This window comes from Saccoglossus kowalevskii, chromosome 2 (assembly GCF_978046115.1).
Source record: "Saccoglossus kowalevskii chromosome 2, keSacKowa6.1, whole genome shotgun sequence".
In the NCBI taxonomy this organism is placed as follows: Eukaryota; Metazoa; Hemichordata; class Enteropneusta; family Harrimaniidae; genus Saccoglossus; species Saccoglossus kowalevskii.
The window spans coordinates 9,802,596-9,829,447 of NC_140642.1; the positions used below are offsets into that span (position 1 = coordinate 9,802,596).

General features: G+C 33.8%; 2 protein-coding genes across 3 annotated transcripts; one reads left to right on the forward strand and one right to left on the reverse strand.

Moving 5' to 3' along the window:
* The first annotated feature begins 664 nt into the window (after positions 1-664).
* Positions 665-24,409, forward strand: LOC102809464 (dimethyladenosine transferase 2, mitochondrial-like). Of its 2 annotated transcripts, none has more exons than XM_085490934.1 (9): positions 665-794; positions 3,444-3,893; positions 4,306-4,551; positions 5,353-5,504; positions 5,934-6,029; positions 8,014-8,085; positions 9,801-9,937; positions 10,174-10,407; positions 23,488-24,409. In XM_085490934.1, the coding sequence occupies exons 2-8, from the start codon at positions 3,464-3,466 to the stop codon at positions 10,403-10,405; spliced, it is 1,365 nt and encodes a 454-aa protein (XP_085347060.1). In that variant the 5' UTR covers positions 665-794; positions 3,444-3,463; the 3' UTR covers positions 10,406-10,407; positions 23,488-24,409. The 2 variants fall into 2 exon arrangements, with proteins under 2 accessions (XP_085347060.1, XP_085347061.1); XM_085490935.1 differs by lacking the exon at positions 665-794 and adding an exon at positions 803-1,221.
* LOC102809577 (uncharacterized) lies at positions 10,654-26,105 on the reverse strand. Its single transcript, XM_085504656.1, has 12 exons — positions 26,054-26,105; positions 24,223-24,378; positions 23,514-23,681; positions 22,297-22,553; positions 21,979-22,165; positions 21,581-21,805; positions 20,471-20,701; positions 19,551-19,738; positions 18,496-18,734; positions 17,126-17,439; positions 14,119-15,684; positions 10,654-13,305 (listed from the first exon to the last, which is right to left on the reverse strand). Exons 1-12 carry the CDS (start codon positions 26,103-26,105, stop codon positions 12,980-12,982), a joined length of 3,909 nt encoding a protein of 1,302 aa, XP_085360782.1. The 3' UTR covers positions 10,654-12,979.
* Positions 26,106-26,852: the final 747 nt, after the last annotated feature.

Sequence of the window (26,852 nt, forward strand, 5' to 3'; positions counted from 1 at the left end):
ATTTTTTGTGTGACGCGTAGTCTTCAATGATAAAACCGTTGCAATACATGTACTAACAGAATGACTTCCATTTACTAATATACACATCAAAAATAAGCTAGTGGCTCCTAACCTTTTTCCCCCAAGTAATACCTTTGCATTGGCTGAAATACAATTTATTCCAAAATGAATAATTTCTGGAGTTTTTTTTCCTTCTCGTATAAACCAAGCAAGGTATGTCCTCATTGTTGACTGCAGTTAGTTTATATCCAATCTATTTTTAAGGCCTAGGTCAATTTTGGCATATCTTGCAAGATATTTGTAAAAATTAACTAATTAATTGTTCTCTTCATGTGATTACAGCAAGTCAATTTTTATCTTTGCACACTTTGCAAACTTATCAATCACCATAAAATATCCAAGTTCAATTTTGGTGTAACTAGCATGTTCATGTATATCGGGGGGTAATTTTAAGATATGTACGAAAATTTGAAAAAGAAATTACTTCAGAGAATTAATTTTACACTGCTGATCCCAAAAACTAGATGTTGGTAAATATACTAAGTATGTGTCAAATAATAATTTATCCAAAAACTCTCTGCAAATCTAATTGGTGGTTTGAGGCCTGACACTAGCCTGTTAGGACTCCCTAGAATTGTCTAAAAGCAGTCCTTCAACTCTCGCGAGATTAATATAGAGCAACGAGATAATGGCTACATGTGTTCGTAATCGTGTGCATATCGTAAAGATGCACATTTTGATTTGTTAAAGATTATTACGACAGGATACATGCTACTGTCCCATCACTTTATTTGGTGAGTTATTATTTCATTTCACGTTGGTATAACGAAGTGCATTACGATCGAGAATCGCCCTTCGTCTCGCTGATCGCTCGAGTCCCGAATTTAAATCACCGTCACGATCGTGACGATCTCCTGTAATGTACGTACTCAAAGTTTCATGTATCACAACCTCCAAATTACAAGCCGTCAGCGTCTGTGTGTGCCGAAATTACCCGTTGTGAGACAAAACAAACGTCTTCTGTAAATGGGCAGCTATATTACGTAACAGTAACTATGAAGACCGAACTCTGAGTATGAAGACTCGTGCTAGTGTTTGCGGTGCCGCTATAAACATCAAAGAGTTCATGTCCGGAAAGTGGAACAAGTTGTTGACACTGCTTGAAAGTTACTAGTGTTGCCCAAAATAAAAATATACTGAATTCAACAACAAATTCAAATGGTAAGACAGATCTTGGCTTTTGATAATGACCTAAAACAAGTTGGTTGCTATGAAATGCAAGTCGTATCGAACAATCAACTAGTAATGCTTTACTTTACATAATATGACATTCAGTTTTGTTTGGATTAAGATAAAATTATGTCATACTACTCAATTCAATAATGTACAAAATATGTTTTGTCGGTTTTAGAGCCTATTAGTATTATGTTTTCTAATATGCTAGGATATGCATTTATTTCAGTATCTCAAAAATTGATGACATGTGTTCATGTGTAATCTTAAAGGGGAAACTTCCAATCCCAGGGATTGCACCAAAGAATCATGGGACACTATTGTTTATGTTGTTTACAAAGTTAATCTATCTTTTGTTATCCATTGTCATTTTAATCCAAAAAGTAAATTTTTTGTGAGATTAGGCTTAACTTAAAGTGTCCCTTTAAACTCAAAATTGATATTTGGTGGGTTTTTAATGACAATATGTGTTTTCATTGGAGTCTATGGAAACCGCTGATAAATTGTCATTTTATGTATATATAATATTTAAAGAAGAGATGCAGTTTACCTGACAGGTATTTTAATTAGCTAATTAGGAAACCAAGATGACCTCCCTTGTCCACAAAACTATATATTTTCGGAAAGCTTATTGTATGAATTTTAATATTTTGTTTTGTATTTTTTTTATGGACACTGTAGTTTGAAATATGCACAAAAATGTGCTTTTTTGGTCAAAAGTGATTTAAAAAAAATTAGCTTCTAAACCATGCTTCTGTTTCCTGTCAAAATTGGTATATGGGTACATCTGTTTACTATGAAAAAAGTGCCGTCTTGAAAACTTTTTTTTAAAGTTCTGGGATGTGCACTAAAAAGAAGCTGAGATAACTGCTAATTTGCATAACAATTCACTCAGTAAGAAGTTTGCTAATGCTCATAATTAAAATGACTGTAACAGTTCCAAATTTAAATGTATTATCATTTTGTATAAAGTTAAATATAGTGCATAATATGGAGATCCCGTAATTTCTTTTTTTCACCATGTTTCTTTTTTATTATTTATGTACAGCCTTGCTAAATCTTGCAAAGCATTCAAAAGAGAGAATGTTTGCACCTGTTATCTATATTTTAAAATCGTTTTTTGAGTATGTTCACTATTCACAATTCTACACAATTTTAACAGTCTATAGCCAAGACTGTTTGAATAATAAAAAGCAAAAAAAAAAAATTCACTCCCAAGTGACCACGAACCTGCATCTCTACCGAAAGAGTTTTCTCGAAAACAGATTGACAGAGAATTTAGTTATAGACAGATTTTGACACAAAATATTGTTACTGCCATATGCGTTGAATAGTCCTGTGTAGTTTTTTTGGCAGATCCAACTGTGCGAGTGCTACACTGAGTCATCCCAGGACATCGCAAAATATTGAACAACAAAAGTTTGCGCAGAAAATAGTAATTAATGACAGAAGCATCAATTTTATGTTATCTGCATATTATGCAAAATTAGGACCTATAGATTCTGAATGGCTTAATCTGATTGTTCCAGGAATACATGTAGTATACGTCACTTGTTAGAAATTTCAGTGGTGATGGTGCATGCAAGGGCCATAAGTTATTTGTTTTTTTCCACATTATTCCTTTATTTAACATTTTTTTTGATTTCCAAAACATTTGAACACCTGATGCAAAATATTCCTATGTTTGAATATACCAAGATAAGTTATACCACTCACACATAAACTCCAAGTTATTGTTAATATTTTTCATTGTGCAAAGGGGTTGTAGGCTAATGATTATCGACCTTGATTCCATATAGTCTCGTGCTCTTCCTCATCCAGTTTCAATGTTTATCTAGCTATGTTTCTTGATACTAAACAATTGTAGTATTTCTATGTTCTCATCATGTATTCAGTTATTTTTATCACCTATGGTGTCTTTGACATTGTATCTTGGATGGTTTTTAACACATTTAAGATTTTAAAGGGTGGTGCATGTAAACAAATGTATTTTACACATGACATGTTCTGTACATCTCTATGAGTCCCATATTGAGCAGAACACTGCACGATGACCACTGCCCTTTAACTTTTGGTGGGTTGGCTTTTTAGAAAATCTACATGTACATGGATTGCAAATGCATAGCACACAAGTAAAAAAAAATTACTTCATACATGTTATAATGTATCCTACTAGTATTATTCTGGTTCTTTTTTTTTGCTTTCTTTAGGCTCCATCTCAACTGTAACTATGAGTGGTGTTTTGTGTCAGATGTCACTGAGGACAATACATGCAAACCAAAGTGTGTGCAGATGTGGAAAATATTCAGGCTTGCGTTTCTTATCTCTACAATTGCCAAGTAGACATTTGAGGACAGTTATTCTAAATGGTGGATTAATCAACAAATATGTATTGAACAGTGTTACACAACATTATGCCATTCCACAAAGGTGTATGGCTTCTTATGCACGGAAAAAGAAGCAAATTGAGTTTGTATTTGAGGATAGAGAAGACACTGAAAAATTATTCAAAAAATATTCATTACTACGGCCAAAAAAAAGCCCACTTGCCAAACAAATTTATGTGTTGGACAGGGAATTAGCAAGGACACTTGTTGACAAGATGTGGCCAAATGGATCCTTGGCTCATGAAAAATCATTCATTCTTGACTGCTGTCCGGGTAAGTCTTATTTTCATACCTTGCTAAGTTATTATTCAGGGATTAATAGTCATGTCCATAATTGTGGGATACTGTAAAATACTTTATTTTAGCTGGAATTAATTTTCGCTGAAATACTTTTTGCGTATTTTGTATGGAATTTATTTTCACTGATTTTTGACAAGTTTAATGCAAAATAGGAAACAAATTATATTTACTGGATTTTATTTTCACAATCATTCCTTCAGCGAAAATGGCAAAAATGAATTCCAAGTGAAAATAAAGTATTCTACAGTAGCTAAGCAATCTAGAATAAGACGATTCAGATTATTATGTAACATTACGCCATGTAGTTAAATCAAAAATAAGATAAATTGCTCTGATGACAATTTACCATACTTGATGGAAACCTTTTTTTTTGTTGAATTTTTAGGTCCAGGGATTTTAACTGAAGAGTTATTGAAATCTGGTGCTCCACGTGTTGTAGCTCTTGAAAATCAAGAATATTTTCTGCCATTTATTGGAAAACTAAGTCAGCAATATCCTAATAGATTACAGTGTGTTTATGCTGATGTTAATAGATTAGATCCTGTTGGAGATGGTGATGTTTTTCCTCCTGCTAGAACATCTATAGATTTATTTCAAATAATTGGTGCTAAACCGACTGAATGGGAGTCAGGTATGTTTATATTATGCATTCCAAGCTTTTACAAGCTATTAAAGTGTGTGAGAATTATTTTTGAACAACCTTCATGGGAGATCTTGTTCAACTCCCACAAGCTTTAATAACAGTCATGGAAGGCTTTATATACATCCATGGTTGGACTTTGCCACTTTCCCACAAATGGCATAATCACTGTATACAAGGCCTTCTCTGATTGGTTGACTAATATAATTATCACACAAACAATATCTCCTATAGAGTTTGTTAAGATCTTTGAGCATTTGCAGTCAGAAAATTAAAAAATAGTGAGAAAGTAAATTTAAAAATGAACAATTAGAAGAATATTAAAGAATGAAAGAAAGCCCAATAAAATTCAATTTTAATCAGATTGGACCAGAACCTGGCAGAAGATTGGATCTTTATGCAAACGTAACTGATTTTGATAGTGATTCTTTGTAATCATTTTGAAATAAAATCTGATACACAAGTGTTATGAATCAGTTTATAATTAAATACTTCAGAAACTAATTAATATAATGCAAAATTATCTTGAAAAATTGTCTATGAATTTGAATTTTGTTTCTGTTACAACAAATATTATATTGCCTGTGTAAATTTGTTGAGCTTTCATGTGAATTTCTTCAATTAGATTCACATTCAAAAGTAATAGTTAAAATAGAAAGTATGTGCAATGAATCCCCATGAATAGGACCAAACCTTTTGATCTCTGTACTCATTTTAAACCAATTCACATTGTGCAGGTCATATGGATTGTGAATGTGCATCGTCTTACACTAATCATGCATCTGTTTGTAGATCCTGTGGTGAAAGTGATACATATGGTAGCTAATAAATACAATGAAAGAGCCTTACTCTTGAGGAATATATTCAACTTAGTCAATAGATTTTCATGGTTTCAATATGGAAGGATAGAGAATTATTTTCTTATCAGTCACAAAGATTACAAGGTAAGAACATAATGTCAGTAATATTTAATACCGGTAGGTGTGTACAGTATGCATTGGTTTGCCACTCTTATTATCGTATATATATTATTATAGTTGAAATATACTGTATAAACTGTTTTTTTGAAATGAAATTTTTGTGGCTTTCGGTTTTTATGACACTTGTGAAGACAACGTTTTGCACTACTCACTGACACTCCATGCCAGAGAACACCAGAAAAATAAGTGTTTTGGAAATGGTTTAAATCTTAATCTAGTAATATTTCATTACCTCGTCAGGTTTATGTGAATGTCTGTGGGGACTCTATAAGCATCTCAATGGCCAGTTTTAAATGAATGAATGGCATACAATAGACAGTTACTGCAGTGTGGAGTGGTACATAACTAGTGACTAAAATGAAGGTGACATTTGTATTTCTTTTTGGTCTGTAGGCTATAACACACACACCAAAACAGAAGTATCGCAGTCAATATTTACCTCTAGCAGTATTACATGATATGGCGTGTCATGTTGAGTTATTACATACAGTAAGTATTTTTACCTCTAGCAGTAATACATGATATGACGTGTCATGTTGAGTTATTACATACAGTAAGTATTTTTACCTCTAGCAGTATTACATGATATGACATGTCATGTTGAGTTGTTACATACAGTAAGTATTTTTACCTCTAGCAGTAATACATGATATGACGTGTCATGTTGAGTTATTACATATAGTAAGTATTTTTACCTCTAGCAGTATTACATGATATGACGTGTTATGTTGAGTTGTTACATACAGTAAGTATTTTTACCTCTAGCAGTATTACATGATATGACATGTCATGTTGAGTTATTACATACAGTAAGTATTTTTACCTCTAGCAGTTTTACATGATATGACGTGTTATGTTGAGTTGTTACATACAGTAAGTATTTTTACCTCTAGCAGTTTTACATGATATGACGTGTCATGTTGAGTTGTTACATACAGTAAGTATTTTTACCTCTAGCAGTTTTACATGATATGACGTGTTATGTTGAGTTGTTACATACAGTAAGTATTTTTACCTCTAGCAGTAATATATGATATGACGTGTCATGTTGAGTTATTACATATAGTAAGTATTTTTACCTCTAGCAGTATTACATGATATGACGTGTTATGTTGAGTTGTTACATACAGTAAGTATTTTTACCTCTAGCAGTATTACATGATATGACATGTCATGTTGAGTTATTACACACAGTACCGGTAAGTATTTTTACCTCTAGCAGTATTACATGATATGACGTGTCATGTTGAGTTATTACATACATGTACAGTAAGTATTTTTACCTTTAGTAGTATTACATGATATGACGTGTCATGTTGAGTTGTTACATACAGTAAGTATTTTTACCTCTAGTAGTATTACATGATATGACGTGTCATGTTGAGTTATTACATACAGTAAGTATTTTTACCTCTAGCAGTATTACATGATATGACATGTCATGTTGAGTTATTACATACAGTAAGTATTTTTACCTCTAGCAGTTTTACATGATATGACGTGTTATGTTGAGTTGTTACATACAGTAAGTATTTTTACCTCTAGCAGTAATATATGATATGACGTGTCATGTTGAGTTATTACATATAGTAAGTATTTTTACCTCTAGCAGTATTACATGATATGACGTGTTATGTTGAGTTGTTACATACAGTAAGTATTTTTACCTCTAGCAGTATTACATGATATGACATGTCATGTTGAGTTATTACACACAGTACCGGTAAGTATTTTTACCTCTAGCAGTATTACATGATATGACGTGTCATGTTGAGTTATTACATACATGTACAGTAAGTATTTTTACCTTTAGTAGTATTACATGATATGACGTGTCATGTTGAGTTGTTACATACAGTAAGTATTTTTACCTCTAGTAGTATTACATGATATGACGTGTCATGTTGAGTTATTACATACAGTAAGTATTTTTACCTCTAGCAGTTTTACATGATATGACGTGTCATGTTGAGTTGTTACATACAGTAAGTATTTTTACCTCTAGCAGTATTACATGATATGACGTGTCATGTTGAGTTGTTACATACAGTAAGTATTTTTACCTCTAGCAGTATTACATGATATGACGTGTCATGTTGAGTTATTACATACAGTAAGTATTTTTACCTCTAGCAGTAATACATGATATGACGTGTCATGTTGAGTTATTACATACAGTAAGTATTTTTACCTCTAGTAGTATTACATGATGTGACGTGTCATGTTGAGGTATTACAATGTTGGTTTTATTTTTATGTGACTTTAAGCATATCTCAAACATGCCTTAACAGATTTGGTTCAAAATTACAAATACACAACATAATTTTGTGTTCTCAGTTCTTAATTTAGCCAAATACTTACACAGTGACTTCATATGATTTCAAAATGTCAGGCACTTAAAATATTGACAGGGATTATGTCAATTACAATGACATGCTCATTTATGGATTTTTAATAACTATGCTTCTTTCAGGAACCAAGGACTTCATTTCATCCTTTCCCCAAAATGAGTATGGACCCCCCAACACAGCCTTCCCAAATACCTGTAAGTTTATCTCTGATTGCTTCATGTGTCAACTGTTTATCTTCTGTATTACAGTTACCTTTTTTGGGTGACATAATAGCTGACTGCTTATCATGGCTGACCACCAGATGACATAATAGCTGACTGCTTATCATGGCTGGTCACCAGATGACATGATAGCTGACTGCTTATCATGGCTGACCACCAGATGACATATTAGCTGACTGCTTATCATGGCTGACCACCAGATGACACAATAGCTGACTGCTTATCATGGCTGGTCACCGGGTATCATGGCTGGTCACCGGGTAACATAATAGCTGAATGCGTATCATGGCTGGTCACCAGGTGACATAATAGTTGACTGCTTTATATGGCTGGTCACCAGGTGACATAATAGCTGTATGCTTATCATGGCTGGTCACCAGGTGACATAATAGTTGACTGTTTATCATGGCTGGTCACCAGGTGACATAATAGCTGAATGCTTATCATGGCTGGTCACCAGGTGACATAATAGCTGAATGCTTATCATGGCTGGTCACCAGGTGACATAATAGTTGACTGTTTATCATGGCTGGTCACCAGGTGACATAATAGCTGAATGCTTATCATTGCTGGTCACCAGGTGACATAATAGCTGAATGCTTATCATGGCTGGTCACCAGGTGACATAATAGCTGAATGCTTATCATGGCTGGTCACCAGGTGACATAATAGCTGAATGCTTATCATGGCTGGTCACCAGGTGACAAAATAGCTGAATGCTTATCATGGCTGGTCACCAGGTGTCATATTAGCTGACTGCTTATCATGGCTGGTCACCTAGTGTCATGGCTTGTGACCAAGTGACATAATAGCTGACTGCTTATCATGGCTGGTCACCTAGTGTCATGGCTTGTGACCATGTGACATAATAGTTGACTGTTTATCATGGCTGGTCACCAGGTGACATAATAGCTGAATGCTTATCATGGCTGGTCACCAGGTGACATAATAGTTGACTGTTTATCATGGCTGGTCACCAGGTGACATAATAGTTGACTGTTTATCATGGCTGGTCACCAGGTGACATAATAGCTGAATGCTTATCATTGCTGGTCACCAGGTGACATAATAGCTGAATGCTTATCATGGCTGGTCACCAGGTGACATAATAGCTGAATGCTTATCATGGCTGGTCACCAGGTGACATAATAGCTGAATGCTTATCATGGCTGGTCACCAGGTGTCATATTAGCTGACTGCTTATCATGGCTGGTCACCTAGTGTCGTGGCTTGTGACCAAGTGACATAATAGCTGACTGCTTATCATGGCTGGTCACCTAGTGTCATGGCTTGTGACCATGTGACATAATAGCTGACTGCTTATCATAGCTTGTGACCATGTGACATAATAGCTGACTGCTTATCATAGCTTGTGACCACGTGACATAATAGCTGACTGCTTATCATGGCTGGCCATCATCATACACAAATCAAGTGACATTTTCATCTTTGAATTTGTGCAAAAGGTAAATTTTGACTTATGTTAGTCAGATTTTAATGCAGTTGCAGTGACACTGAATCTATGTCATTGTTGTTTACCAGCGTGCAATTTCAGTTCCACACTGGATTGATTGATAGGAATCACCCATTGAGTGTCACCAACCTAACTTGCTATGTTATGTACTGACTGCAGTGTATAGTTGTATGCTACTATTCTGATAATGTCATCAATAATTCTGTAATTTCAGGATGTTCATTTGATCAAAGTTACACCAAGGAGGGATTTCTTCAGCTACAATCTATGTAGAACTGACTATGGTCTGTTGTGTTTTATGGTAAAGCAGTTTATGAGTAAGAAATCTACCCATTTGATGACTGCTGTTGAGTAAGTTTATTGCCTAAAGCTACTTAAGATTTCTGAAAAGAATTTAAAAAACCTAAAATTTGATAAAAGTGGTCATTAACTTTTTTACCACCAGTTCCCTCTTTTCATCACAAATTCACAAAATAGTCCTGTTACAGTGTGCACTTTCCTTCAGAATATTCCACCAATAACTCTCTTAGTTATTAAGTCGCTGGCTCTTTATAATCTGATCTAACATGTGCCCGTTTTTGCTGTAGAAATTGGGCACCTGGATGTGGACATGTGGTGACCTCCCTTGGCTTGGATTCAAAGACTTTAACTGGGGACATTACTGGTAAACAGTACTTTCAGCTTTTTCTGGAAATCTGTAAGAACAATGGATTTGATGGATCATGGTTAAAAGAGGAAGCCCTCGATTTTGTAGATGGTGGTTTACTTTTATCAGATCATCCTTCAAGTTCACGCTCAAGATATCGATATGCATTTTGAAGGTATAAACACAATCTGTTCTTACAGGGAAACTATTGAAATTATGGTTATTACATTCCAATGGTGCATGACTTCCCCCAGCACATTGTCTGAGTGCTGTGTTAGTGGAATGAAATCGGTTTGAGATCAAATAAACAACAGTGTTCCATGATTTGTTTTGTGTTTCTGCTCACTCACACACAATTGTGATAAAATGAACCAATTATTGTTTTGTTCAGTATAAACTTTGAGTTTAAAAAAACACTAGATTTTCATGTTGTAATAAAAGTAAACTTTAATCAAACAAGATGTTTAAATGATGTTTAAATGCTAGTACTCAATTGTGAGATCATAGAATATTACTGAAATACCTACGGGTAGATCAATAACACTTCATGAAATGAATAACAATCATTGAACGCGTCAAAGAATGCCCATGTGCTATATGAAAGGTGTTAGAGGCTTATGGAGTAGAAGTAAGATTAACCTTTTGAACAAGACGTAATATCAGGTATAGCTCCACTCTGCTTTTGAGATGCCCAATGTGAAATGTCACAGTGTTGGAATTTATAATACTAACAGAAAACTATTAAAGAAATGTTAACACAAAAATAAATTTGATTGTATGTCATAATAAACAGTTTGGTTTATTCCAGAGTGCTTGTGAACCAAGTTTAATTTTAATCTGATAAATGGTTATTTTGATGTCAGAAAATTGTGAATTGGGTAATTAATATGCATAGCTTTCAGCCCTAAACCAATCAGGTCTGTGGATTATCCCAGAGCATTTCATGTGCTATTAAAGTTTCATTGAAATCTGATGAGTGTTTTTTTTTTAGATATCAAAAAAAAGACAGGCAGGCAGGGAAATGTAACTTGGCACAAATCCTTTGATTCCCGCAATGAAAAATATATAATGGTAACTAAATTGGAAGTACTTTATTGGAATAACATCTTGGGCTCTGTTTTCAGGAAGCCTACTACAGTATTATTGTAAAGTTACTAAAACATTGACATGAATAACAACTTATTGACCCATAACAAGTGGCCTAAAATTCACACAACAGTTGGCTATATAAGGTATACTGAATTACAATGCAAACATTGCCTCATATATTCTCTATAAGAACTTTGTAAAAAAGTTGGTGGTTGGTAGAAACTAGATAAATCAATGTATACTATCTATAAAATTTTAATTCGAAGCACGGGTAATAATTGAATATAACATGTTTCAATATCAAAAAAATAAAGGATTTCTAAAAATAAAAAAATAATTCTATAGAAAACTAAACACTAAAAAAAAAATTTTTTTGTGAAACTAAACATAATATTTGTATTTAGTTTGGGAGAGTTTTCTTTCATATCTTACCATCAGATGAGTCAGGTATGTAGTAGTTACAAATGTTATAACCATTAATTGTTACTAACAAATTGCATTGTAAACTGCCACAAAGTTAAATGTTAACTGCCACTGAGGTTAAATAATTTTGTAATCAAAATGAATTGACATGCATTTGTGTCACATATAATGCACCAACTCATGTCAATATATCAGTAGTAGCAGTATATTTGCGGCAAATTACAAAACATAATAGACATTTCTAGCATTTTTCTGTGATTATTATTACAAAATGAGAAGCACATAATTACATAACTGGGTAGGCTTTACATAGTATAGACAATTGTCTGAAACTAGTATGTAGCATACTATGATAAATATTATCCTTTAATGGGTGTCTAACCAAATATCTGTATGCAAGACATACATCATTTTATTATGAAACTGATACAGTTATCAATACAACATTTGGTCATAATCTCTTGGTTATATCTATGACATTCCTATTCAACCAAATGCTTGTTCCGAATCTTTGACAACTGACAAAATTTGGGAGATGCGCCCTTGATTGTTTAAGGTAGTTTACATGAACCAAGGTTGAGCTGAACTTACACAGCAAGATTCAGACTATCGTTATACACTTAAACCTTGCAATAAAAACCACCCACCCATTCAGACGCATCTGTAATATATGAGCTAAAATACCCCTCACATAGTGAGAATCAAATCACCATTATGGTGCCAAGCCAAGATATAAAAATAGTTAAATCTGCATTAATACATATGTTATTTTAAATGCTGTATCTCCTATGCAACATCCAGTGTGGATATCCATCTAGCGGTAACACCGGTAATACTGGGCCACTCGGGTATGAGTTGGGTACCTTGAAAAATGGGGTTTTTAATTAACTCATGCATTCAAATGAAAGTATATCTATAATATTCGTTATTGCATGCAGCATGAAAGTAAATTATATACTAAACAACGTGCTCCGCAGATTTTAAGAAGCAAAATCCCGGGGTGCCAAAGCTAAAAGCTAATCTATTATGAACAACAAACAAATTTGTGCAAGTGGCAATCTGCAGAGTAAAAAGTTAGATTTTGTTTTCTGAGGAGATTTCTGGTTTGATTGCAAATTTTACTCCTAAATGTACAAATTACCAAATGTGCTAGGTCATATTATGTTCTACTTATTCAAGCATGCATACCCAATGTTTACCCGAGTGGTCTACTTGGCTATTTAATATTCAATATTTCAATAATTCTCGTCTGTTTTTACATGACTCTTGATGAAATCTGATGATTTGAATTGTAGTACCCCCTCTTTGATCTGATTCTCACTGCATATGAGATAAAACTCTCCCACCACAATGCTCACTGATTTTTTCAGTGGCAGTACTATTTTTATACTGGCCGCTGTCTCACTTTGAACAGTTTTATTAGTCAAATTCACAATGCTTTGAGTGTCAAAGGTAATGTTGATGTTCAGGTCCTTCCCTTCTTCACACTTTTTCTCCACTTTGCCCCATATTAGTGTTGTCCATTTGGGAATGATGTTAGGCCCAGACGCTGGACACGAATCTAAAAACAAGACAATATGAATAAAAAAAATAGTGTAAATATATTGGTATTTAAGGAGGTGATAATGTTTTAATTACTCTGTGTGGTGTCTAGTATGCATTTTATTTTGTTGTACGAGAAGTTTTTAGCATGTCTGAAGTCAGTTTCAAATTTATTTTTGAAAGCATACAGATTTTCGCAACAGTAGTTGCACGGCTATTTGCCATATAACATTAATATGTTTATATGAACGCTACTTTCTAAGTTATCAAGCCGTTTTCAAAAGGCAATTCTCAAATTAATAAAATACTGAAATCCGTATTTTGGATTACTGGTTGATACTAAACATGTAAGTCCTGCTCTGTTATAGCGAATGCAAATTCTATTAATCCCCTCATTGTAGTGTAATAGTTGTATAAAAAGGTGCATATATGTTGATCTTTAACCTGTTAATGTTATATGAAACTTTTGTTAGCATTTAATTGCTTATTCTGTCACACAATAATATACAATTAAATTATCACTTAGAGGTTTAATAAATTGATCAGTCCTACAGACAAAACCTTCTAAGTGCTTGCATTGCAAATGTAGTTGTGCAGACTAGACGTTCTACCAAGTAATTGCATTGCAAATGCAGACAGACTCGTACTCAGATTGAGGTAACCAGTATTTGAGCTAGACAGTAAAAGAAAGCAGTAGATACTAGTAGTAAACCCATGTGCTGCACAGTGTGAGCAAAAAAAATGCATCATTCTGACACTGGAACCAAAGAAAATGTGATGTTGGTGATAAAGTATGAATCGAATTGAAAGAAAGATGACTACTACAAATTACTTTTATCAATTGGCACCTTCTCTGGGCGACTGTCACATCCACCAGTCATTTTATTGTACTTCTCATCATCTCCACAACACTTCTCATTAATATTGATGTCCTTGCCCTTGCAGCAGGTTTCTCTGGTAGGATCATATATGCCTCTTCCACAACATCTCATTTTGTGGTCTTCTCTGGACATTAATCGATTTAGCTTTTGATTGCAGCAAACATATTTTGTGGTGTTGTAAAGTTTGTCTCCACAGCATCCTATATTCTCTGTTTTCAACTTAAGTCTGTTTCTGCAGCAGATATGAGTTTCTGGGTTGTAGCTGCTTCTCTTGCAGCACTCAGTCATACCATCCTTTATACGAGTTAATTTGTTACTGCAACAAATCTTGCGTTTGGGATTGTACACTCTGCCTGAACAACATGCATGGGTTGAGTCATTCAAATTAAGGATGGTCTTGTCGCAGCATGTCTGACTCCTTGAATCGAATATAGTGTTTGAACAGCACTGTGAATTGTTCTTTGGGTGAAGTTCCATACCACAACAGAGATGTGTATTAATCCAAAACAGAGTACCATTGCATTGCTTGACTTCCTTCTTTGGTACAACTTGATTCTGTAGACAGGTATCAATGTGTATATTAAATTGCTTTTCATTGTTACAGCATCCCATTGTTTCGTCATCTAGTTTATAGATCTTTCCACCACAGCATCCTTCTTTGGAGGTATCATATGGTTGCTGATTACATAACTGCATAGTCAGGCGTTCATACAGCATACTGTTGCGACACTGATGTACATCAGGATCATAAAGCACATCATTACAGCACATTTGGTTGTAGTCCTTGATACAGAGTCTACTATTGTTGCAGCATTTGTACTCATCCTTATGAATTCTTTGACCATCACAGCATTCTTCGTAATTGTTGTCAATTATTATATCCCCATTGCAGCAAGATTTTCTGCTAGAATCAATCACTTGAAAACCACAACACTGAGAGGCTTCACCGAACCGCTTCCATCTTTTTTCCATGTCACAACACATGTAGTTATCATGATCAGTTATCATGTGTGAACCACAACATGTATGCTTGTCAGGATCATGATAGATGTGGTTGCAACATTTGTGTCCATGTTTTCGTGGATAAGCATGTGCCCAATCTGGATCATCTTGTGGCATACAGCATTCTTGCATCGTGGAGTTGATTAGAAAATTACCACAACATTTTAACTCTTGAGAGCCAATATTGAGTCTGTTATTGCAGCAATGCTGCGTTGGATCTGAAGGGCGATACACTAGATTTCCACAACACTCTCCATCATTTTTCTTTTGGTAAACCTGTCCTTCACAGCACAGTTCTTTATCAGGGTTATACATCTGACTAGCACAACAATTGGCATATGGGTATGGATATATCTGACCATCACATATTGTTTGTTGATTTGGTGTGTATGCCATAGTACCCTGGCAAACTTGGTTAGTGCCATACTTCCTACCATGCAGCACACCATCACAGCAAATCATGTAGTTTTCATCATATACTCGATAGGAGTATTGACCTTCACAACATGAAAGCTCTGTAATAGGAAGAAACAAGAATTAGGTACTGTTTTCACAATTTCGGAATCTACTGAATCTAATCTATTGCACACTGTCAACTTATATGTATTCACATTTGTCTAAATTTGTACAATCAACAGAACATTACCAGGAGTTCATGTTTTTTTTTTGTTTTGTTTTTTTGTTTTTTTTATATTTTATTTTATTTTTACATTAACCACATATATAAATATATAAAATCATCCCATCAAAAGAGTACAATTTCCACACGAAAACCATGGTAATGAGATAATTATAAGAATACGAGTATAAAGTAAAGAGAGAAAAGAAAAGGGGGTACCGGTATGTCAATGTCACAGCATATTAAAGGACTCCCATTTGTCAGTGTGCTTCGCTAATTTGCCTCTCCCTATTGCTATCTCTTTTTCTATATTATAAATTTGCCTGGAGATATAGACATCCATGGAAAAAAGGTTTTTTATTTCTCATTTTAGAAAAGTAGATATGGCGTTTAGCTAGAAGAATAATATGATTTGTTATATTCGAAAAATCCTTATTTCCAATAATAATATTTTGGTTGGACATATTACTAAGGGCGGGCAGATGAGCGAAACGCCCCGAAATAGTTTGCCAGAAAGTCTTCACAACTATACACTCACAGAATAGATGAATCAGTAAATCAATAGATGAATCACAGAAACTGCATTTTGGTGATGTAACCAGGCTACAGGAGTTGATGTTGCTCTAATACAAACGTTTTCCTGCAGACACTTAGTATTATGTCAAAGAAATACTCAGGGGAAGATTTAGTTGCATCCTAACAACCAATTACAAACAAGGATGACAAAATGATGGACACTTATGATGTATTCAAACAAAAATACCACATGATATGAAACCCCGCAAATGGTCTATTTCAAATTATACAATTTGTGTAACACTGGGATAATTTAGACTGATGGGCACCAATATAATTCAATACAATTACTGGTATAAATTCATATATAAATATAAACAAGAATGCATACTGGTCAATCTTACACATGTAAAGTAAATGTATACATGAAACTATAGAGGTACAACATTGCACCCCACACATCATTACTTAAATTATTCTGTTGATTGATATCTTAATGATTCAAATATACCGGTACCTGGTATCATCTCTGTGTACATGTACAATTCTACCCATCCTAAATTTCTGTTTTATTAGTAAGCATCATTTTCCATATGTCAGATTTATTTAGTTAAAATCTAGTTAGTAGCATGTTAATAGATATGTCGCTTAAAAATAGTTGGCCATATAATCATCAAGTTATGTAAGTCTTGCACCTACGCCCTGCCCGCTTTGCTCTTAACTTAGTTGCCACATCCCATGACAACAAAATCGACATATTTCAAGTGATAAATGTCTGTATGTCAATTCTGCATGGATTAATTAATTGTTATTAGACATACCTGTTCCATTTTTAGGAAACACCTCTCTACCACAGCAAATATGAGTATTGGGATTGTAACCAATATTATTGATTCCACAACATTCACCACTGTCTATGGTTGTTCCTGGTGTAGTGTAGACACGGCGATGACAACAAGTTTGTCCGTCTCCATAAATCTCTCCATTTTTACAGCATTTCTGAGTCCGTGTATCATAGAAATTATTATTTCCACACACATCTAAAAACGAATGATATTTATCTTTGGCTATCAAACCAGTTCTTCTTACACAAATGTGAGTACGCGTGTCAAAGCCATCCCTTCCATTACAACAACTGTCAAAGAAAATAATCAATTAGAGTGTTTGGATATATGTAAGCTAACTGAAGAAAAGACTAGAGGTTGGTTTCAACAGATTTCCAGTTTATATAATATTGTTAGAACAGTTTAGACAAATTTCCAGTTTATATATTGTTAGGCTAGTTTAGACAGACTTCCAGTTTATATATTGTTAGGCCAGTTTAGACAGATTTCCAGTTTATATATTGTTTGGCCAGTTTAGACAGATTTCCAGTTTATATATTGTTTGGCCAGTTTAGACAAATTTCCAGTTTATATATTGTTGGACCAGTTTAGACAGATTTCCAGTTTATATATTGTTTGGCCAGTTTAGACAGATTTCCAGTTTATATATTGTTTGGCCAGTTTAGACAGATTTCCAGTTTATATACTGTTAGGCCAGTTTAGACAGACTTCCAGTTTATATATTGTTAGGCCAGTTTAGACAGATTTCCAGTTTATATATTGTTTGGCCAGTTTAGAAAGATTTCCAGTTTATATATTGTTAGGCTAGTTTAGACAGACTTCCAGTTTATATATTGTTAGGCCAGTTTAGACAGATTTCCAGTTTATATATATTGTTAGGCTAGTTTAGACAGATTTCCAGTTTATATATTGTTAGGCCAGTTTAGACAGATGTCCAGTTTATATATTGTTGGACCAGTTTAGACAGATTTCCAGTTTATATATTGTTAGGCCAGTTTAGACAGATTTCCAGTTTATATATTGTTAGGCCAGTTTAGACAGATTTCCAGTTTATATATTGTTAGGCCAGTTAGTTTATATATTGTTGGACCAGTTTAGACAGATTTCCAGTTTATATATTGTTAGGCCAGTTTAGACAGATTTACAGGTTATAAAGATTCTAGTTTGTTTTGAGATGATGCTTATTAGCAGAGAAATCAACATTATTTGAAAATGATAAAAAACTAAGCAGGTCAATGTTCATATATGGTAAAATAGATTTCTTGATAACAACAAATCCTAACAATTGAACAACTTCAAGATGTCAATATCAATAATGTACTTTCAAACTAATTTATCTGATTTACCTGCCGTGTTGATTAGCTTGTTCAATCGGACCAGTTACTTTGCCATGACAGCAGACTTCATGCTCTGGCGTAAATACTTGATTTGGACTACAACAAACCCTTTCATGCTTATCATCATCAAATCTATCATGAATCGTCAAACTTTCATGGCAGCAGATTTTATTTTTTGGGTTGTAGACATCTGCTCCACATCTCTTATCTTCTGGTTGTATGTTTCTGAGAGCACCATCACGGCAGACCTGAATAAAATTTATTACCAACTTTAATATCATATTGACTTCGCTAATGTAGCAATACATATATATTTTATAAATTTATAAGACTTTATAAATACTTCTACAAAACTGGTGTAAAATGCAATAAAGGTGATCAGATCAATAAGAATGCAAGTTTTTCTCTTGTTTGGATTTATTTTCACTCAAACACAAATAAAATATTAAAATTTACTCTAATAGAAGAGTATTTATATAAATTATGCAATTACCAAATTTTATTATATATTTAAATTTAGCTATCTATTTAGCTAAGGAAACACAGATAATGTAGCAATTATAAATAAACTATTATCTGATGTAATATATCAGTAAAAATAGAAGTAGCAATCCAGGCAGTCAAAATAACAAGCGATGCGCTCTGGTTGTCAAAGCAGTTTGTGCCCATGCTTGACTACTGGCTCTTCCCCAACTTTGGGACATTTCTGTTTTTGTGATCCCATTCCCCCTGGTATGTTCCAAATATGACTGGCTGGGGCATAAAACCTGGTATTTGGACTTTGTTTGATTTTTCTGATTATAAATGATAAAATTACTACGATATCGATTGCGGTTTGCCAATGACATGTTAAATATTTCTTTACACATTCAATTTACACTATGTGCAGTATTCCCCGTAACCTGGCATGTGGTGAACTATAATTTTTGTTTGTATAATTTTTCGAGGGGGATATTAACCAACCCCCTTAAGTAGCTGTGTATAAAATTGAACATGGTAATCTCCTTTGCCCAAAACAGAACAGTGTGATATTGAAAGGCATACAGATGCCTGTATTTTCTTACCTGAAATCTATCGTTATAGGTCTGTGCATTCTCATACTGGCCATATCTTACAGGACACACCCTATTATCTTTGGTATGTATTTTCACAATAGGATATGCATTGTCCATACATATTGTCCTATGATTGTCAATTACGTATGAACCACAGCATTTTTTGGGTTTATCTATTTCTTGACTCTCTAGTGTGCCTGTAATCAAAATATAGTCTGTATTTCAGCGATGGCCTTGAATTTCAACTTATGTTTCCACGTTTACCATGACAGGTGTATAAAATCAGTTTGTTAACACTGGTCTCATTTACATGGTACTTATTTTTTTGTACCATGATAGGCACAGATTGGTTTACGTATTATCAGATCACATTATGTAATATCAGGTGATTTACTGTAAAATACTTTATTTTAGCTGGAATTAATTTTTCACTGATTTTTAACAAGTTCAATGTAAAATATAGAAAAAACAGTATATTCCCTTCAGCGAAAATAGCAAAAATAAATTCCAAGCGAAAATAAAGTATTTTACATTATATTGTCCAAGGTTTATAATGCATCTGTCAATGCATTTTTTGTAAGTTACAACATGGAGTAAGGTTGTATGTATTGTTTGCATCCTAGTAAATTTTGTGTTTTTCATGCAGTAACATTTTATTACTAATAAAACTTGACATGGGTTGCAACTGGTTTTATTTTGATCTTGATGACAATTGCAATGTACAACTATTTTTTACAATTGCATCAATAGATTTCTATTCCACAGAATTACAAACCTTGTTTCCAGTTGTAATTTCGCTTTGTGTGTGTCTACCTGTTTCAATTTCAAACAATGGTTCCCTAATGGAATTTTGTTCATATAGTTCAACATTTTCTAGTGTTTTCAGATAGTATTGAATTTCTAGTTCTATGTCATAAAACACTACTTACCATCACAGCATATTTCCTGATCAGAATGATAAGGTTTAATAATTATTCCATGACTGCTGTTAACTTGACAACAAGCATCACCATCATTCAATGAAAACGGTTGTTGTGAATGACCACAGCAGAACGTTTCATTCATGTTGTAAGGGGTATTTCCACAACACCCCAGAAAATCCAATGTCTTTGTATACTTTGTTCCATTGCAACAGATTTCTGTGCTGATGTTGTATGTATCTGTAAGAATCATTATGTTACATAGTTTAGTAAATTACTTCAATCAATTGATTGTTTGACCTAATTAGTAAAAATCTTAATCTCAGGTTTGTAGCTCATTAGGGAATGACCATTTATTATTCCTGAGGGGATCGGGCAAAACAGGAGGGGTCAGCATATTTTTGAAAGCCATATTTTCTTTTAAAGATTGAGACACAATTTTTTTTTTTACATTACGCCTTTTTTGAACAAAAAAAATATATATAGAGGGGGTAACAAATTTTTCATTTTTTCTAAAGGGGTGCACCCTCTTTTACGAAATGAATAAAAGGGGTCCATTAATTTTTTTGAAAAAGCACAGAGAATTGCCCCCCTAGGAATAATAAATGGTCATTCCCTTAGTACCAGTCAGATTAAGTCTGAAACGAGACTTATGTTTTGTTTATATTCTATATAAAAACAGGAAAAATTGAGATATAATATAAAAACAATAGCAATAATTTAATAATGGCGAGTGAAACTACAAATGGTCATAAACAAGAATAACAATAAAAAAAATTATATAAAAAAAATTATGTTCTATACCTACATCTGATTTTAATCAGATTGACTGATGACCATTTTGGTTTTATCATTTTTCAGATGTACTTTGATCAATTTTGTTCAAGAAAGTTGTCTGTAGTCTTTAAGTCAGTGGTTAGCATGTTTTCATGCTGTGAATACATTTAATTATAATTTATATTTTTCTCCATCCTCTGTGAATACACAGTAACTTGTTATTGACAACGACTTGTTGACAAAATGTTTTTTCTGGTTCTGGTATTTCTAACTTGATAAATTGACTTAACATATATCATTTATAAATATGCCACTAATCTTAGAAGTTGATATTGTTCTTACCTTCACCGCAACATTGTATAAATGGAGCTTTGTTGTGAAGCTTTGTAGCAGCACAACATAGTTGTTCATTGTTGAGATAAGACTCTAAACCACAGCATCGTGTAGTGCCATCTATTGATGGTAAGTAGTGATTGATATGAGACGATAGTGATGACTTTGTTGATGCAACACAACATGACGCCTGTCTAGGATTATATGCTTCACCACGGCAACATTCACCATCAGCTAAAGAAATACAAGATTTGCTATAATTACTCCTATAATATTCCTTTTAGTATATATAAAAACTTAACGTGTAGTAAAATGATAATGCGTGCCCAGCATTATGGAGATTGCCGATTGTGAATTATTGTGTGTCCAGGATCCAAGAGATTGTGAATTTTTGTATGCTTACTTACGTATGGAAAAAATTTGATTGCCACAGCAAGTTTCAGTCTGTTGGTTGTAAGACATTTTACCACAGCATGCAGTTCTACCATTTGAGTTTGATACAATCTTGTCTTCACAGCATATTTGTAGGTTTTCATTGTATTTGCTTGATCCACAACATCCTTCTCTTGAGTTTCGATCTTTCTGAATTACTATCTGAAATGTGGATAATAATATTATAACAGTTTTTGAATACATACTATAATAATACTGTATTTATTATTGGTTTGGCTTGAAATATAGCAGCAGCTTTCATTAGTTATAGTACAGTGGAAACATACACATACCCCATTGCAGCAGAGCTCATCATCCATATTGTACTCTTCCAAATAGCAACATTGTCTATGTATTTGTTCTTGTTTTGGAACTGTATGTAATCTTGTATTGTTATTGGGATCAGAACAACACATCTGGTCGGCTGGATTGTAAGAAATATTGCCACAGCAGCTTCCACCAGGGCCCTCCACTGCCTTGAGTTTACTGCCAATTCTACAGCAAGTTTGCAATTTTGTGTTGTATGTAGAAACCCCACAGCATTCAAAATCTGTGTATTGCAAAATGAAATCTCATTTTTTGTTGTTAATCTTTTGAGTGCCATCATTTTTTCCACCCAAATTTTTGTACGACATTTTGCTCATTACCGTATGTATTTTTCTACAATTTTTCACTTAAGTTTAGACCAAAGGCATATCATTTCCCATTGCTGCAGATCTTGATCATCATCATATATGTTTTGTATTTTAATAAATTTTAATATTTAGTAGTTCAACAATGTTAAACATTCATTAAATACATGTTTGAGGTATGTGTGAGGCTCGAAATTGGTACTCTGCGCCACCGGAATGCGCCAGCGCATTTCCCAAAATAAGCATTGTGCGCCACCATTCTGCGTCGTATTCTGCACCAACGAGAAAATTCATACTGTGCACCATTCTGAGTTCAAGCTTTTTAAAAATGTAAAATCATAGACGGCAATGATTTTCAAGCCATTCTAGTGGCTTGATAGTACCGATTTTGATCCCCTCACATACCTCCATGTTTTGAATACATGCATAAAAGAATTAACATATCTACTGGGATTTGCAAAGTACCGGTATTGCTCAAGAAGAACACATGTTTTCTGAATACATGCCCTATAAACATTTGCTCATTGTACCGCCCACGTGTGGTGCAAATTGTTGGACATACGTGATGACGAAAAGAAAAACTGATGACATTGTGTTTCATCTCATTATATGCCTGCTTATTGAATAGTGACATAAGCCAGGGACAAAACAAAATGTTTCATAGAAATAAATGTTATCTGCTAATTGCAAGATCTGACCATGTCCAAAGTCAGAAGTAAATGTAATCTGTAATTGCCAGGAAAATGTGATCATTATTCACATGACACATGTGTCTTTCTGTACTGCCAGTTGATTATCAAATGTAACAGGGGATGAATGTAAATATTAAAACATTTTTCTGTTCATTTTCAGAACTGTTTGAAGAATGAAGAAAATACCTTTTTGTTTTTCCACTACTATGTTGGCACAACATTGGTGTGTGTTAGGATTGTAAAAAGAACCAGTATCACCATAGTAATCAAAACAACACTCATCAACAGAATTGACATCTTGTAGTTGTCCTCCACAGCATTTGTGGGTAGTAACATCATAGGTTGAGTTGTTGCCTGCAATAGAGATTATACTAAGGTTTACTGTCAGAATAAATTTACCTTGCTCAGCATGCAGTTCGAGTTTCATTTTGTCTATATTAATGCTAGCAGGTGGTTGTAAACAATTTTACTGAATTGTCAGAAAAAGCGTGTATCAGCAGCTGTTTTTTTTTCAAGTTAGTTTCCAGGAATGGTTGTTGATTTTCTGTCCATGAATCTGGTGTGACCATTTCATACATGTATTTAAGAGATATTTGCGTCAAATTATCAGGATTGTGTGCTAATGTGCATATGAGATAATTGGTGATTTACATATTAGTAATCCTTATTCATTATTGTAGAAGTAATAAAACATGCTAACACGTCAGATCAGTGTTGTTTGTGTAATACTTGAACAGAACAATATATTAGTATACTATGCATGTTTAACAAATTATGCAAAAATGGATGTCCATATTGTAGTGAGTACCAATTTTAGAATTAAGCTAATTAATGTTACTTTGGAATGCACTCAAAATAAAGTGAAATGAATGTATACAGAGACTCTTGTACTTACAGCATTCAATGTTGCTTTCTGCAACATATAGTACACCACAACAGCACAACTCATCATTAGGGTTATAGCACACTAGTGTTTCAATTGGTAAACATGTGCCTGGCCTTGTTTTATAGCACCTTCTCTCATTATTACTGCAGGAAGTAGCCAAGGAACCTTTAAGAAAAATAAATGTGAAATACAAGTCCTCCTTTGTGTATTTACTTTATTTGTTAGGAAATTGTTAAGATTGATAATACAGAATGTAGGTGGGTTTATGGAAGACGCTTTGTCACCCATGGATTGGTATACAGTAAAGTATATTACTGAAGATACAAAGAGGTCATCTCATGAGTGACCCTACAATATCAGATTTATTAAACTCTTGCATACATAGTAAATTTCAAAATGACCACAAAAGACTTTATTAATTCTGATATTGTAGAATCACAAATTTTACATCCCATGTATACCCATATTGTAGTTAGCAAAAGCTAAAAACAAGGATTTGTTAGCGTGTATTTAATACATTGTGGTGCAACCTGGCTCATTTGCAGGAAAGATCATCATTTATAAACGCTGGTTTCTCCGATTGCCCTATTGTGATTAAGAAGGTTTTTTTTAGAGCCATCACTATATTGAGGGATTTGGGGATGCATTGTTAACATAATTACTAATTTTGGAATAAATTCAAACAAGCAGGAAAGTAAAGGTAAAGATTTCTCAAATGTATACATCTTGTTATCACATATGTGTAGCTGACATCTGAAACTACCAAATATAATATTTAATAATTATCTAAGAAATATTTTGTAAAACCACCAACATATTGAAATAATGCTGTATTTTGCAATAGTCGGCTATAATGTCTAAAGTTCAATCTGCATGAACCAATCAGACGACTAGGATTTTCATTACACAATATGAATATAGAACTTTATTACTCTGAGCTTACATATATGGGATGAAAAATGTAAGTATACAAGTATTAATAGAAACCCTTGGCATATCTCCTGACAGGAGCAGCAACCAGTCTGTTTTGTGTTAATCAAAAATCCATGCTTGTTACTTTACATACTGGGTAAGGTTGTAATAGTTAAACTATGTTATTTTTGTTTCAAATATACAAAGTTGTATGGTTCGACATAATTAAAATGATAATAATAATTAGAATAATAATGCACATTGGCTGAGTTATAGTACAGTGATTTTGTCATGTGACGAAAGTGCAAAGAACCCTGGGACAAAGAATGAGTCTAATGTCGTCAGTTTGTATTGTGTTGTGAAACTGGTTGTAACTAGTCCTAACAAAATACAACAAATTGAAACGCACTACGTATTAAAATTACGATTGTTTGTTTCCTCCACTTAATAGTGCGTTTAAAACCTAGTGAATATTCCTCTAACATCAAATCTGTTAAAATAAACCAGTGAGTATTTCTACTTTTACATTGCTGAATATCTGAGCAACCAATACTATTGTATATTATTGACCTTTGACACGGAAATGGTCAAACGAGCCGCAAAATTTCCCAATGACGGCATCGTGGACTATTTCCGGAACGTCGTTACCTTAGTAACTGGTAATGAATGCAACAATTGCCGTTAATGTTCGCTTTAAATGGCCGTATATACATTTGCATCTTATTCAAAGTAAAAAAAAAGTCACTTTCGTGGTAATCGAATATTTGTATCTTACAATCGCGGATTTACTATCGTATCGGGATCAAAGTGGAAATCAGGTTATTAGGGGATGAAGTTGGTACAAAGTTGATATCGTGTTGTGTAACAAACAAAAGACACCTGTTGTATCACAATATTTAGTAAAAAAATACGACTGGAGTATACTAACCTTGGAAAACAGTGACTACTAATGCTACCAGTGCAATGAAACATTTTTCCATCTTTGAGATAAATAGTGAGATATAATTAAAGTCCCTAAAACTACGGGAGTTTAGAGTCTGCGCGAATCAACGAATGAAGCTGTCCTACGTACGGCGCAATTAGAAACTCTGCAGTAAAGTGTCATTTACTAGTATATCAGGCTCTGATTTATATATAGCATAAGGAAATAACATTTGGGATTCCCATGACAAGGCATTCGACATCGTCATATTCATAACAACTACGATGACGACATTGTAAACAACTTTCACTTTGAAATGGTACATTCTGAGGCACCATGTCAAGGTCAACGTATGGGTCACCTACGATTGTGCCACTCATAGAAATAATTATCGTAATTTGTTGCGTCTCGTCACGTATTGTATTACATTACTAGCGCGTTTCAGTCATTGTATGCCCGTGGCTCTGTGATAATTGCGGTTTGTGGTTACAGTTATAATTAAGTCTTTAAAGCACAAACACCCACATTCAAATGCCCATAATGGTGAAATGATCGCCGTTAACGTTTAACTCTTTTAAACGCATCACCCAGAAGTATATTTGTATTGTGTAGAAATTGATAAATTAAAAAGGGTTCTTGCTTGTATCAGGTGCTCTAGTCATAGGCTAGAAATAGAACAGGGTAGATTTGTGAGACTGGAGGTAGAAGAGAGAATATGTAAAATATGTGAATCCCTTGAAATAGAGAATGAATTCCACCTCGTTTTAAAATGCCCTATGTATGAAAACATTAGAAAAACATGATT